Here is a 13,264-nt window from a genome sequence, read left to right as displayed (position 1 = left end):
AAAGAGCTCATCAGCACATATAAATTAAATGGGTGGTTCTAGTTATTTACGATTTCAAACAGGAATGATGTAAGCAATTCAACAACTGAATGGGGAACCCTTTTCCTTTTCTTTCAAAAGGTGGAGAATAGCTGACCTCATTTAGCAGGGGATGGCAGAACAACCTTCTGGTTGTCCAAACAGTTCGAAATTCTGCACTTCAATCCAAGACTCCGCGAATGAACATGACCATTGATTTTCGAAACATAAATATGCTGGTCCCTTCACTAGGTTTAATGTGCCTTCAGAGTTTCGAGCCCATGTCACAACACATTTGACAAAGTACACTCATTTGTAGGTTGCAATGTAGGTTTGAATCTCTCAAAGCACATTTAAGAGTGACAAAACCTTGTGAGGGCATAAAAAAGACAAATTTAAATTATGTTATTATGACATGACCTATGCCTTGTAAGTTGAATTAAATCGTAAGATACAAAAGCAGCTTTTTATCTCATGACCAAAGCCAACTAACAATGCATGGGCTATGCTTTGGAAGCATAAATCAAAATTATCCTCTGTGAGCCCATTGGTCCAATGTTTTTTTACCTCACAACATGACTTAACTTGGGACACAAGTTTATCTTGTTTGAACATAATCCGAAACTGTTCTCTTTGGACACCCATATTATATTTACACCACAAATGAGTGCACTTAGTAAAATGGATTCCAATTGATATGGTAGAACAACCGTATCATTTTTGCGTGTATTGTGATACAGGTTCGAATTTCTGAAAACGCATCTGAAGATGAAAAATTGTGGGACCTATGAGACCCAAAAAAGACAATTTCAACTTATGTTATCACAGCACAGCTCATGCCCTGCGAGCTGGGTTGGGTCATGATAGTATTAGTCCTCAACCATTAATGAGTTAGAATGAACAAACAATCAAACAAACAGTTAAGGTGAGCGGCCAAAAAAGGAAAAAGACGTGTGTTACTACATAGAGTGCAATTTCGGTTCAAAGTCACAGCATTCGTGTAAATTGGCTACTTTAAGGGACTGCAATAAACATTTACGGAACCACAAAAAAAGTGGTCAACAAATATGACAAAGAAATGCATCTACCGTTTCTGAAGATGTTGGAGCAAGTCTGTCACCTTGTAGTGCAGCTTACAAAAAAAAGGATATAATGCTCAATCAAGCAACAAAGAGAGAACGACGAATTGTAGGTGCCCTTTCTCTCTTCTTTAAGATGTTAAATAAAAAACCCCAATCACCTGCCTGAAGATTGCAGCACCTGGGTAACACACCTACAGAGCCTTATTATCCTTGAGTACCCAGCTCTAAGATTACTGATTGCAGCTTTTATTTCAATTGAGAGTGGACAGTGTAAGTCGTCTGTCCTAGTGGAGGAAGTCTGGAAATGATGGGGAAGGATCTCTGAAGGATAAACCCCACTGTAAGAAATCAAGAGGCAAGATAAGCCAGTATAACTATTCAACAAATTACGACAAAACATATCTGTCTTGACACCTGTTGATGCATAATGTTATATTTTACAATGATGACAGCACATACAACAAAGCAATCCCAAATTGTCCAGAATTAATATTTCTACATTCAGAGAATTACAGAATTTACTTGAACTCGAAAGCAACAGTTCTCTAGATTATGTTACAATCTGAGCCATATGAAATGTGGGTGTAACAAGAGCTGACAACTGGTTGCACTTCTATGGCAAGAGTTAAGCAAAAGTTTACAGAGACCAGTTAGTCCAAAAGTTAGCCCAGCTGAACTCAGACACTAAATATTGAAGGAAAAGAAGATTATTAATTAGAAGTCCAAAAAAAATAATGAACCAAACCAATCCGTAGAAACTATATAAGAATCAACATAATTTACGTAGCAATCACAAACTCTTTGCCAAGGATCAATGCTCTGGATATGTTGGATTAATGTTAATTAATAGATTCTCCTTAGATCATACATTTTCAACCACATAAAAAGATCATACATCCAATCTCAATGACTCAGCTATAAGACATAGCATCAGATTTGCAAAATGCTTATTGGTTAAGTAGAAAAAACGATTTAGACAAGACTTTACCAGTTCAAACATGTCAAGTCGAGAGACATTATCAGCTTTACACCACTCTCAAAATCAATGAAAGCAAGCTGCAAATCCAGCTGCTTAGCTGCAAACAAAGGAGGTGCTATCAAGTTTTAATCTGGCAAAATAGGTTCTTTCAGTAGACATATATCACTCAAAATTGGACAGACTAGAGAAAGCGGAGAGTTGATTTTGTGCATATCTTTGGTAAATGCAGAAATGGTAACTAAGCCAAATGAGCATTCCAATGTAGAACATGCTATTTGGAAATTTGACATTACAATGATTTAGGATTTGGGACAGCAAAGAAATCAAGCAACTTATACAGTCAGCAGACAAAAAAAACTGCATTATAAGTCATATATCGTAACAGTTCTAGAAACCAAGAGGCAGATGACAACTATAAAGCCAAGATAACGAAGTTACCATTGTTTCTTTGGCAACGTAAGTGCAAAAGTTTAACAAAGATTTAGCTTTTTTATTTAAAAAAACACATAGATTTAACTTCACCAAGCGATGTGTGGGCTATGCCAAAGCTTTTTACGACCACACTTAAACAAATCGGAAAAGAGAGGAACACAAAAACTTTGAATGGTCTTGCACCAGCTTTACCTTGAATATGTTAAACTAACTGAAGAAAGAGTCCTGGAAATAGAAAAACTTGTCCTTCCCTAGTTTTATGACTTATATCCTACCACTCATAAATAAAAACAAGAACGCCCAAAACGCTAAGCTCCATTCCAATAAACAAAAACAAAATAAAAAGTAAAATAGTTCGTAGCAGGATAAGCATGCATAGGCTTCAAATGGCATTATATCAAACAAGAAATATGATCTAGTCATCCATCATCTCTACTTTGTTTTCCTGAAGAAAAGAATCAAAAGTCAAATTCGCAAAGCAAGAATTTCAGCCCACGACATCACAACCACAAATTTAAGAACCATAATAAAGAGGAGATAAAAGTGTACCAGATGGAGAACGGAAGCTAGTAAGAATCAGACCCCTAATTTCTAACCGTGCTATCTGTACTTCCTCAATAACATCAAGCAGATTTCGTAAAAGTGAACTGGTCCTCTGCATAATCAGATCAAACCAGAATAAATGTAGGGCAAAGTTAAACAAACGGCTACAAGAAACTATACAATCACTCCACTTAACATACGTACTATACTTAACATTTTTTAACTTTGCTAACGTAGCATACACGTGGATTAACTCGTGGATGACACCTTAGCATTTATTTAATTTTTTAAAAATTTAAAAAAGCTATAAAAAAATTAAAAATCATTAAAATTTAAAAAAAATATTTTTAAATTTTAAAAAATTAATTAAATATTGGCATGTCATCTACGAGATAATCCACATCAGCAAAATTAATAATGGTTAACTTTTCCATCCATTTTAGGGTAATTTGACAAAAAATGCAAGTTCAAGGGTCAAAAAAGATGAAAAATTAAATGGAAGGCTAAAATGATTTTTTTGTAAAGTTAGAGGGCCAAAAAAGTCATTATGCCAAATTAAATTGAAATAATTTGTTTTGCTTAAGAAAAGAAAAGCAGGAGATGCAAGAAATTATGAGACAGAAGTACTTACTTGTGTTTCTTGCGCCAGACATTTGGGCCCAACATATTTCTTAGTGTATTCATGGTTAAAGACAAAAGCAAATGCAGAACAAGCATCCATGTTTGGGAAGTTCTAATGAACAAGATAAAATTTTAGGGATAAGCATGGCAAATATAACAGGGAATGACTTCATGTAAATTGTTGACTTTGTTACCTTACTGATGTTTATATCGTTCAATTTGTTTCCAACAAAAATGCTTGAATTTGGACTGGTGTCTAATGTAAGACTGAAATCAAACATAAGGACAAATGTAAACCTTTTCTAGCATAAACAAGTCTGGGTTAAAGAGAACTATATTAAAAAGGAAAACCTTTGAGATAAGAACTCATGGTAGTTGAGAATAACATTATGATAGCCATTCCTATTCTGCAGAACATCAACCTCCCACAACTAACAAAATAACAGACTGGTTAGGCCTCAGTTACATCAAATAATTTTCAATGTGTTTTGAGAAGAATTATAGTAGAGTTAATAAGACCTGCATATCCTGGCGTATATATCCCCAACAAGTTCTCTTCTTTAGATGATCATTAAGCAAATCAATAGTATCCGCACAACTCAGTTCTCCTTTTATCTTGAAGTGAGGGCAAAGAGACTTGGTTAAATTGTTTATCTTCTTCTCCAGAGCATCAGCCTCATGCTTCATTGTCCTAACTTTATCATTGGTTCCCTGTCATGACACAAAGAAATCTTTAGCATAGAATTAAGCATTAACCAAATATCAATTGCCCATATCTTTTAAAACAACATAAGAGACAGTAAAACACATGAAGTTTAGAATTTTATTTTATTTATAGCTGAGAGAATGCTAATACATCATTCAAAACAACAAATGTAAGAGTTCTCCACATATTGCCTCTGGTATCCACTGTGCTGAATGTTAGTAGTAATTCTCAAAATATAGAAGATAAATCCCTGTACAAGAAATGTCTAATATGCAAATACTGTTAACAAAGTTGAAGACATAAAGATTTTGTAATCATCCAAAAAACTATGATATTACACTCCAAATCAAGTCAACAGAACTTCAAAGAAAACTGAGCCTGAGTCTTGTATTAATTAATTCAAATTTCTTCACCATTGAGATATGTTAAAAGGTTAAGAGAAAATAACCATATTCTACACCGATATTTGTACAAGCCAATAAATAGCTTATACCAGCAGCAACAACAAAAAGTAGAGAAAATTTTTAGCCTCTAAATGGCTTTGACAGATATCAAAGCACTTTCTGACAATAAAATTTGGGAGTCAACCCAAATGTAGGTTTCAGTTAAAATAAAACACAGTTTCATATTTGCATGCAGTAATGTTATCTCTGGAGGAGTACCTTTTTTCCTTTCTAATCATTTAAGTATACAAATTAGAAAGACGAAATCCATAACAACAAAAGCACAACTGATGAGCATACCTCAAGGTTCTCTCCAGATCTAACTGAACATGTATTATTGTCAAGTTGAGTGTCTCTTCCAGCTGACACAGATGGATGCTTGACATAATTTAACTTCAACATTTGAGACTCCCGAACTCCAGTTCTCAGTAACTGTACCTGATTCTAATTGAGGGATGTAGGAAGGTGATAAAGAATACACATTTGAGCAGAACCCCCCTCCCCAAAAAAAGAGATAAAGAAAAGCAAATACCAGCAATCTTTCACGCTTCACTTGCATCAACTGCAATTTAGCCTTTTCATAAATTAATCTATAGAGCAATAGTCTTGTTTCAGCTACACTGCAAGGACATTAATTCATCAACTTTTCAACTTGTAACATTAAACCAGTTTCCTTAATAATTTCAGAAACCAATGTCAGTCGCATTCATAATCAAGCTGTGGGAGTGAACTGGAAGCACCTCTTATACTGAATATTGCAGGATTGACCATATGCCTGCCAACAGCAATATATGAGGGCAGCATAAGCAAGAAGATAGTCTAGTTTGGTTAGTAGGGGAAGCAATTGAGTATCCCAGCAAAATAAAATAAAAGTGGGCAATTTTACTTACTGAACCTAGTTTGGATTGGATTTCAGAACAGAGCATCTCTAACTTATTAACCTTCTGCTGATGAAGTAATATATCTTCCAACATGTTTATCTGGAAATTCCAATTTTCAAGGCAAAGAAAAAAGAAAAGGAAACTATTACACAGGGTTTAGGTTATGGAAAGATGTTATCAGTAATTATACCTGCATTAGAAAAATGTTGTAAAAAAATGTTGTAATTACAGAAACAAGATATCTACCACTTTTATATTTAGTTTATCAAAACTAGGAGACAGTAGCTGTTTTGTATCTGCCGAAAGTTTGCTGGAAATCTGCAATATAAGTTGTACAAATCAATTCAACAGGAAGACTAACAGGAAAAATCTTGCATTCTATATCAGAAAACCTGAATGTGCCACAAATAAGTGGCATTGTGCACATACATCAGTCATATTCATCAATGTTTTGCCACCTTCAATTCCTTTATTTCCTATGTTACTTCCATTCGAATATTCCAACATATGCTCCATATTTTTTTCTCCAATTTCACGAAAATTTGGACTCTGCTGGATACACTTATTTTTATCTGCGGGGTGCATGTCTGCAAGAACTACTTCACTTATTCTTTTTCTTTTTGAAGAGTTCGAGTGTCTTGGTCAGGACTTGGGTCCTGCACAGGTCTTTGAAGATGGTTATCAATCGTTTGTATAGTTGAATGGCAGCTAAGAGATAGTACATCCTTTGCAACAGGTAGTTGCATATTATCACTACATAGTCCCCTATGCATTTCTTTCCTGTACGGCCTGCAACTTGGCTCTTTTGAAGTTGGACTCTGAGTTTGCTTCTTTCTGAAGGGGCTCTGAGCAATCATTGCACCAGACTTTAAATGTCAAGCATAATTTGAATTCTGAGCTAGGAAACATTCAGGCAATCAAGAGAAGATACAGAGAAGATATATACCTTTAAAGGCAACTGGTCATTTTTGCTTCTAGGTGCATCTGGAGAAGCATAAGAAGAAGAAACTTTTATCTGTTCCTGAATGAAACTTCCACTGAACTGGGTTATTTCAATTGCAGTTTCGATGTTTTTCTCTGGGCTTCTTGATTGCAATTTCAAGGTAAATCCCTCAGGGAAGTTCCTAGAGTTCTCAGAAGCATTCAGCAGATCAAGTCCATTACTTTCTCCTTCATTCAACTTTTTTACTATAGAAGTCCCAGTTAAATGGTTGGCCTTAATAAGTGGTAAGCTGGACTGTGTTCTGTTTTCAGCTGTTGCAGTCAAATAATTACTACTAGGAACTGTTTCTAGTGAGTTGGGCTCCTCTCTAGAAACAATAATGATGCTGTTATCCTGATCATGAGGCTTTAAATTGCCAGACAGACTGTTATGATGCTCTGTTGATGAGCGTAACTTCTCTTTTGACCTATTCATCAGTGGAGAAACAAGCTTATATGCTGTATCAAGATCTCTCTTATCTTTGCCAATTTCAAGTGTGATCCCCATGGGTAAGGAATTAAATGCTGTAGTTTTGCCCATTCTTTCAGCATATTTTTCGTAATGTTCTCTATCTTCTAAAAGCTCTGTGGTCCCTCCATCTTGGCTCAAGTAGCTGATGTTTTTTGGAGTTACAGGACCATCAATTTCCCCCTGCTTCAGACCAACACCAGATAACTGCTCCTTCAGATTAATAGCGGGTGCAGTTACCTGTTGGCACTGGAAATCTTCACTCGGTTCCATAATTTTACTGAATGAACAAGCTAAAGCTCTAGAAGAAAGGGAATCTGATAATCTAATTTTTGACTTCAAAATTCCATCATTGAAAGCAGAAGCAAGGGGAGTACACTCCAGAATTTTTAATTTGATGTTACTTTTCAGGACAGAAGGCACACGCCCACCCTGTTTTATGCTTCCCTGACTCAAAAAAGAACCTGATTGTTTTGGGGACGGAGTAACAAAAAGTGCATGTCCTGGTGAATTTGTAGTATCCAGAAGTAATTGTTGTCTTTTAGCAGATAATGAGTGTATGGAACCTGCTAATGGAGACCTATGCATTTCTTCCTGAAAAAAAAGGAAACAATAGCTGAACGGTGAAAAAGCATATAATTTTCATTCAACTCCCGCACCTACAAGTGTATGGAATAAATATATGAAACTGTATGGCTAAAACTACTGAAGTAACCCCTCATGAGTTGACAATGGCAGTAGTTCCATGTATGGCATGTCATTGTATTCAAAGTTCGAAAGATAAATTCCTAAATAGAATTAAATAGCCCAAATCTCAAAAAGAAAAGGAGATTATTCTGCGGATGTTAGGATGGGAAACGCCATAGTATAAATGAAATCTCCATGAATCCCATCGTTTAGCAAGTAGCTACACCCCAAGCAAATTGACTTACTGAAAGTGCCAAAATTAAATTATTAAAAGGAAAACAACAAAAACATTGAGAAAAATAAAATCTTACTTAACATTCAATTGATAGGAGACTATACTTTGTTCACTGAATTTACCAATTTAAATGATTGGAAAATAACCAAATTATTGAGAAAAGGGATCTGGATAACATCAGATTCATAAGATAACGTACTTTATTCAGCTGATTAGGAGTTTGGATTTGGTGATCAACAAAATTTTCAGCAACTGAACCATCCTTAGGGTTCGACGAGCAGTCACACATAGTTTGATCAGTAAGAGTGGTTGCTGAATCACCTGTTGACTCAATCTTTTTGTCCTGAGCAAAAGAAATGCCCTTACCAAACATCATCATTATTCATGTTGCAGAGCCCTTGATTCATATTATATCTTGGACTGCAGTTTAGCGGCAAATTAGTCTCTATATATTACATGAATGAGCAAAGCAGCCCCTATGTTAAATTTTGGTGTTCATATATAAGGTATAATAACAATTTTAATTCTCAGCTTTTACAAATTTATTTAATTTAATCCCTACTCTTTTATTGGAAGTAAATCAAAAAGTTTTGAAACTAATAACGTTAAAGGGTCAAAAATGCCTTAGTAACATATTTAAAAATCAATTAAACTCTTTTAAAATTTGAAAATTATTAAAAATCATAAAAGTTATAAACAAAATTCATAAAAAGAAGTTAAAAATTTTAAATTTTAATTAAAAATAACAAGACCGCCCCAATAAAAGAGTAGGGTCAATTTTTTATTTAAATCTTATAACCATTAGATTCATATATTAAGTTATACTATGATCAAATCATATGAGATAAATATATTATCCTATGTATAATGTTATATCACTCGTTATTTTCATATATTTCTAAAAAGATTCAGTTGATAAAATTAACGATTGTTGCTTGTGTCAAGACAAATTTCAAATTTTGAAAAATATACGGACTAAGAATGATCAAATTGAAGAATATGGGCTAAATCTATAACTTTACATATAGTATAGACCTAATGGCATAATTTAACCAAACAGATTTAATTGTTGTCATTTGTGTTAAGATTAAAATTTTAAAATTCAAGAAGTGCGTGAACTAAAGTTGACCAATTCAAATAGTGCAAAGACTAAAATTGATAAAATTAAAATATATAGGGACTAAATCCATAATTTACACATATAATACACAGACTAGTAGTATAATTTCACTGCATTATCATGGTGCGTATATATATATATAAAGAGAGGTATAATGCTTTGTTTGGTCATGAAAACATCTAAAGAGTTTACCCAATATATAACTTTTATTACGTCATTATTATTACATAACATAAAGATCATTATCGATACAACTCACACATTCTTAATAGGAGAAAATCCCTGCTAGGCCATGAACCTCTTACATAAATTATGAGATAAATATTCATGACCAATAAACCAAACACGAGGAAATACTAGTAAAATAGGAAATATGATTAATATTGTTTAGGCCAATCAAAGATAATGATTAGCCACTTTATTTATTTATTTGGTTTAAACATGCATAAAGCTTATGTATTAAGATGTTAACCTCTAACCTTCCAATGGCCATTATCCTCTTGAACCATTCTTTTGCGATTCTCACCTTCCCACCAATGGTCAGGAATTTCGTACTCATCTTTCAGGCGGTCTAAATACTTATTCACTAGTGCAATATCAAGATCAACTTCCAAATGAAACCCAGACGCTCCCTCTTGTACCCCCGCAATCCCATGCAGGTATACATCCATATTATGAGCACTTACAGAGTCAGCTACCCAGTTAATCAACAAGCCTCTGTTGGCTATTATTTCTTCCTCGGTAACAAGATTTGGATGATAATCATTCGGGGGAGGATTATCAGTACATTCCAATGTTCTACCGAAAAACCACTTATACTTCAAGTAGGGTGATTCGTTGCTATAAACGGTCAACTTTTTTCCCACGTGGGTAAGGGTACAAAATGGCCATTTATGAACCGGGTCATTGGCATTTCTAATTCTTAGAAGACGAAGATGATGATGATCAACGAGTTTCTTAAAGAGTTGTTTGAAACCAGAGTCTCCAACCTGAGGGCTGCCGAATGTGAAAGTTGTCACCATGCACGGGTTGTTTGCACCCAGTAGGGTGCTGCTGGGCTTGTTATATCCATTGGCAACGATGTCCATTGCATTTAGGGTCGCTAATGCTCCACCCAAGCTGAATCCTGTAACAGTTATGCTTATTTCCTCGTCTTTGTATTTGTCCATCAGTTCTCTTAGGGCATCTCGAACCTACATGTGCATGCAGTACGTATGAGATCAATCACATATAATTAACAGAGAGATGAAACCATATATATCAGGCATAATGATGAATTATGCTATTGTCATTTTTCTTTGTGTGTTAATTTTGGCTCCAACTTTTAAAAATAGTCCGATCATCAACTTTTAATTTTTTTTTTTTTGTAATAAAAGAGTATTTATTTTAAATTTCTAAATATATTAATAGTTCATGTGACAATTCATGTATACTTAATATATTTTTTAAAGAATATATTAATTATTTAATTTTTGAATTTATTTTTATTTTTGAATATTATTTTATAAATTTTTAGATATGTACGAAGTACACATGGCTACGATACGAGTTATCACATTAACATTATTAAAAAATTAATGTATTAAAAAGCCGAAAAAATAATAACAGAGAATTTGAGAATATATATATATACAATCATACTTATATATTACTGTATTATTATTACCTGGTCTCTAGCACTGAGGTTGTCAACAGCAGAATTTGACCTTGTTCCAGTATAAAGAGACAAGAAACCGGAGTGCACCTTCGCCTCAGTGCCAATCCCGAACAATTCCGAAGCAGATTTCGGATCAGCGATTAAATCATTAATCCACTCAGTGTAATGTATGGTTCCTCTCCAAGCAATCAAAATGTCCCTCCTTCCAAGAACAGCCTTTCCTTCATCTGTTGTTACTGCCACAAATCCAAACCATGCGGGCTCAACAATATCTGACCCTGCATGAATGTAGTGGGTGACGCTGTACTTGAAATCATTTCCTTTTTCAAGGCCGGCCTCTGCAAAAAACTTCTCTTTGGGGAATTCACCATGTTTGTTCTGATTGTAAAGATCACCAACAGAACCAGCCCTTTGACCGTAGTGAATAATGTAGCGGCGGAGATCGAGATTCAGTGGTTGGAGTAAACCATCCCAGCCGTTCTCGCCACTCAGTACTCTCCATTGAGATGCAATGTCGGACTTAACCATTTTCTTTTCCTTTTGGTTTCAGTGGTTTATGAGTGAAGATGTGATTCACTGGGCTATGTTGGGTTCATTTATATAGAACACTCATCCATAGATAGAAACAGTTGTAATCGGAACATTAATATCACAGAAAAATCAATAAATTAATGTGAATCTACATGTTCATACCTACCAATGAACCCCTTAAAATTAATATTTTTGAAAGACCTAAACTACAAATTTCTAGATTAGTCCTTAAGGACAGTAAAACGTACATAAAAGATATATACCTTAATTATAAAAAGATTATTATACCTAAATTTGATACCATTTCATACCTAAATTTGACAACATTTATTGTGGTACTCAAACTTTTATTGGTTCAAATTGATACTTAAATTTAATTTCCGTCACACAAATTAGTACATCCAATAAATAATGTTAACTTTTTTATGTGGTCCAATGAATCTTTGAAATGTGATGATAATTAAAGAATATATTAAAAATTTTAAAAATAAAAGTTATTAAAATTATTAAATATTTATTTTATGTAAAACATATATTTTTTAGTCTATAAAATGTAAAAAATTACGAGACCTAATGAATATTTTCATGATTTTTATTTATTTGTTTATAAAATTATTAAAATTGTTTTTATAAAGAAATTTATTTTTATAAAATTATACTTTTATTTGAAAAATTATGAAAACCATTAAATTTTTTAATATTTTAATGAAATATTATAATTTAGGTCCTCTACTTTTCAAAGTTAAAATTCAGGGTTAGTTGTTACCACCATTAATTTTTCAATTAAATTCAATAGCGTGACATTTAAGACTAAAAAATTCACTTAGTAGTGATGTAATCTGAAAACACTAATGTGAATTTTTTCCTTAAAGACATGCGTTCAAACTCGTTGAGAATAATTTTTGTTGGAATAATGATCTTAAGAAAATTACTACAAAATTGTAATTATTAGTTAATAATATTAACTATTTAGACTAATTAACGACATTATAGAAGTAGAATGGCCAAATTATATCAAAAATTAAAGTATATGGATTTAAGCCAAGTTTTAGCATAGCATAGTGTCTAAAATTGAAATTTGACCATCGTCTGATAATGTCAAAAAAACCAAGACAAATCCAAAAGATGTGTTTGACTCTAAGACCCTTAAAGCATTCAAATTATATATAACCACATTTAATTTTAATAAAAAATTTAACTATATTAATCATTTAGACTAATTAATGACATTATGAAAATATAAAACTGAATTTTATTTTATGTAAAAGTTATATTTTATTTTTATAAAATGTAAATAGAATACGTGATTTAATGGATATTTTCATGGTTGTTGTTTAATTTTTATATAATTATTAAAAATTATTAAAAATTATTTTTATAATTTTTTTGTAAATTAACCATTATGAAACATATACAAATAAGTTTTTAATATGTATGTTTCTTTTTTTTTTTTTCTTTTTTATAGATTTTTGGATGATGACGTATCATCGCTACATGTCAAATTTTGGATTTATCACATTTCAAATATTCATTGGAAAACAATAAAAATAAAGTTAACATCTTTGTCCTATGGTACATTTTGTGTAAGAAAAGCTAAACTTAGTCACCAACTTGAACAAAAAAACATTTTTGGTACTACATTGAACATTAAAGTCAAACTAAAGTACCATGTAACACCCTTAGCCCGTCTCGATTGTCGGGATTAAGCTACAAAATGCTACAGTACAAAATGGAATAGTTATAGAACTTTAACAGATAATTCAAATCGAAAATCATTATCAATCATAATACAATTCATTTAGAACAAATTTAAACCTTTCTCGAGCTTAATACGAGCTTTCATGAGCTCTAAAGTTAACTCGGGAATTAATAAGGACCA

The 13,264-nt window shown here is 33.0% G+C and overlaps 3 protein-coding genes across 3 annotated transcripts; all 3 read right to left on the bottom strand.

Moving 5' to 3' along the window:
- Nucleotides 1-944: 944 nt before the first annotated feature.
- LOC105790519 (uncharacterized) lies at nt 945-5,769 on the bottom strand. The gene is made up of 10 exons (XM_052634457.1): nt 5,715-5,769; nt 5,565-5,599; nt 5,125-5,444; nt 4,195-4,386; nt 4,027-4,106; nt 3,870-3,942; nt 3,686-3,787; nt 3,061-3,166; nt 2,089-2,176; nt 945-1,438 (listed from the first exon to the last, which is right to left on the bottom strand). The coding sequence occupies exons 3-10, from the start codon at nt 5,224-5,226 to the stop codon at nt 1,255-1,257; spliced, it is 927 nt and encodes a 308-aa protein (XP_052490417.1). The 5' UTR covers nt 5,227-5,444; nt 5,565-5,599; nt 5,715-5,769; the 3' UTR covers nt 945-1,254.
- Nucleotides 5,770-5,953: 184 nt separating this feature from the next.
- On the bottom strand, nt 5,954-7,836 carry LOC105790518 (uncharacterized). The gene is made up of 2 exons (XM_052634158.1): nt 6,135-7,836; nt 5,954-6,023 (listed from the first exon to the last, which is right to left on the bottom strand). The coding sequence occupies exon 1, from the start codon at nt 7,741-7,743 to the stop codon at nt 6,604-6,606; it is 1,140 nt and encodes a 379-aa protein (XP_052490118.1). The 5' UTR covers nt 7,744-7,836; the 3' UTR covers nt 5,954-6,023; nt 6,135-6,603.
- A 1,548-nt stretch (nt 7,837-9,384) lies between these two features.
- On the bottom strand, nt 9,385-11,428 carry LOC105790517 (phospholipase A1-II 7). The gene is made up of 2 exons (XM_012618155.2): nt 10,864-11,428; nt 9,385-10,390 (listed from the first exon to the last, which is right to left on the bottom strand). The coding sequence occupies exons 1-2, from the start codon at nt 11,380-11,382 to the stop codon at nt 9,665-9,667; spliced, it is 1,245 nt and encodes a 414-aa protein (XP_012473609.1). The 5' UTR covers nt 11,383-11,428; the 3' UTR covers nt 9,385-9,664.
- Nucleotides 11,429-13,264: the final 1,836 nt, after the last annotated feature.

The sequence above is a fragment of the Gossypium raimondii genome, chromosome 8, assembly GCF_025698545.1.
Source record: "Gossypium raimondii isolate GPD5lz chromosome 8, ASM2569854v1, whole genome shotgun sequence".
Taxonomy (NCBI): Eukaryota; Viridiplantae; Streptophyta; class Magnoliopsida; order Malvales; family Malvaceae; genus Gossypium; species Gossypium raimondii.
The sequence above is the reverse complement of the archived record's forward strand: the minus strand, read 5'-3'. Positions and strand labels throughout refer to the sequence as shown.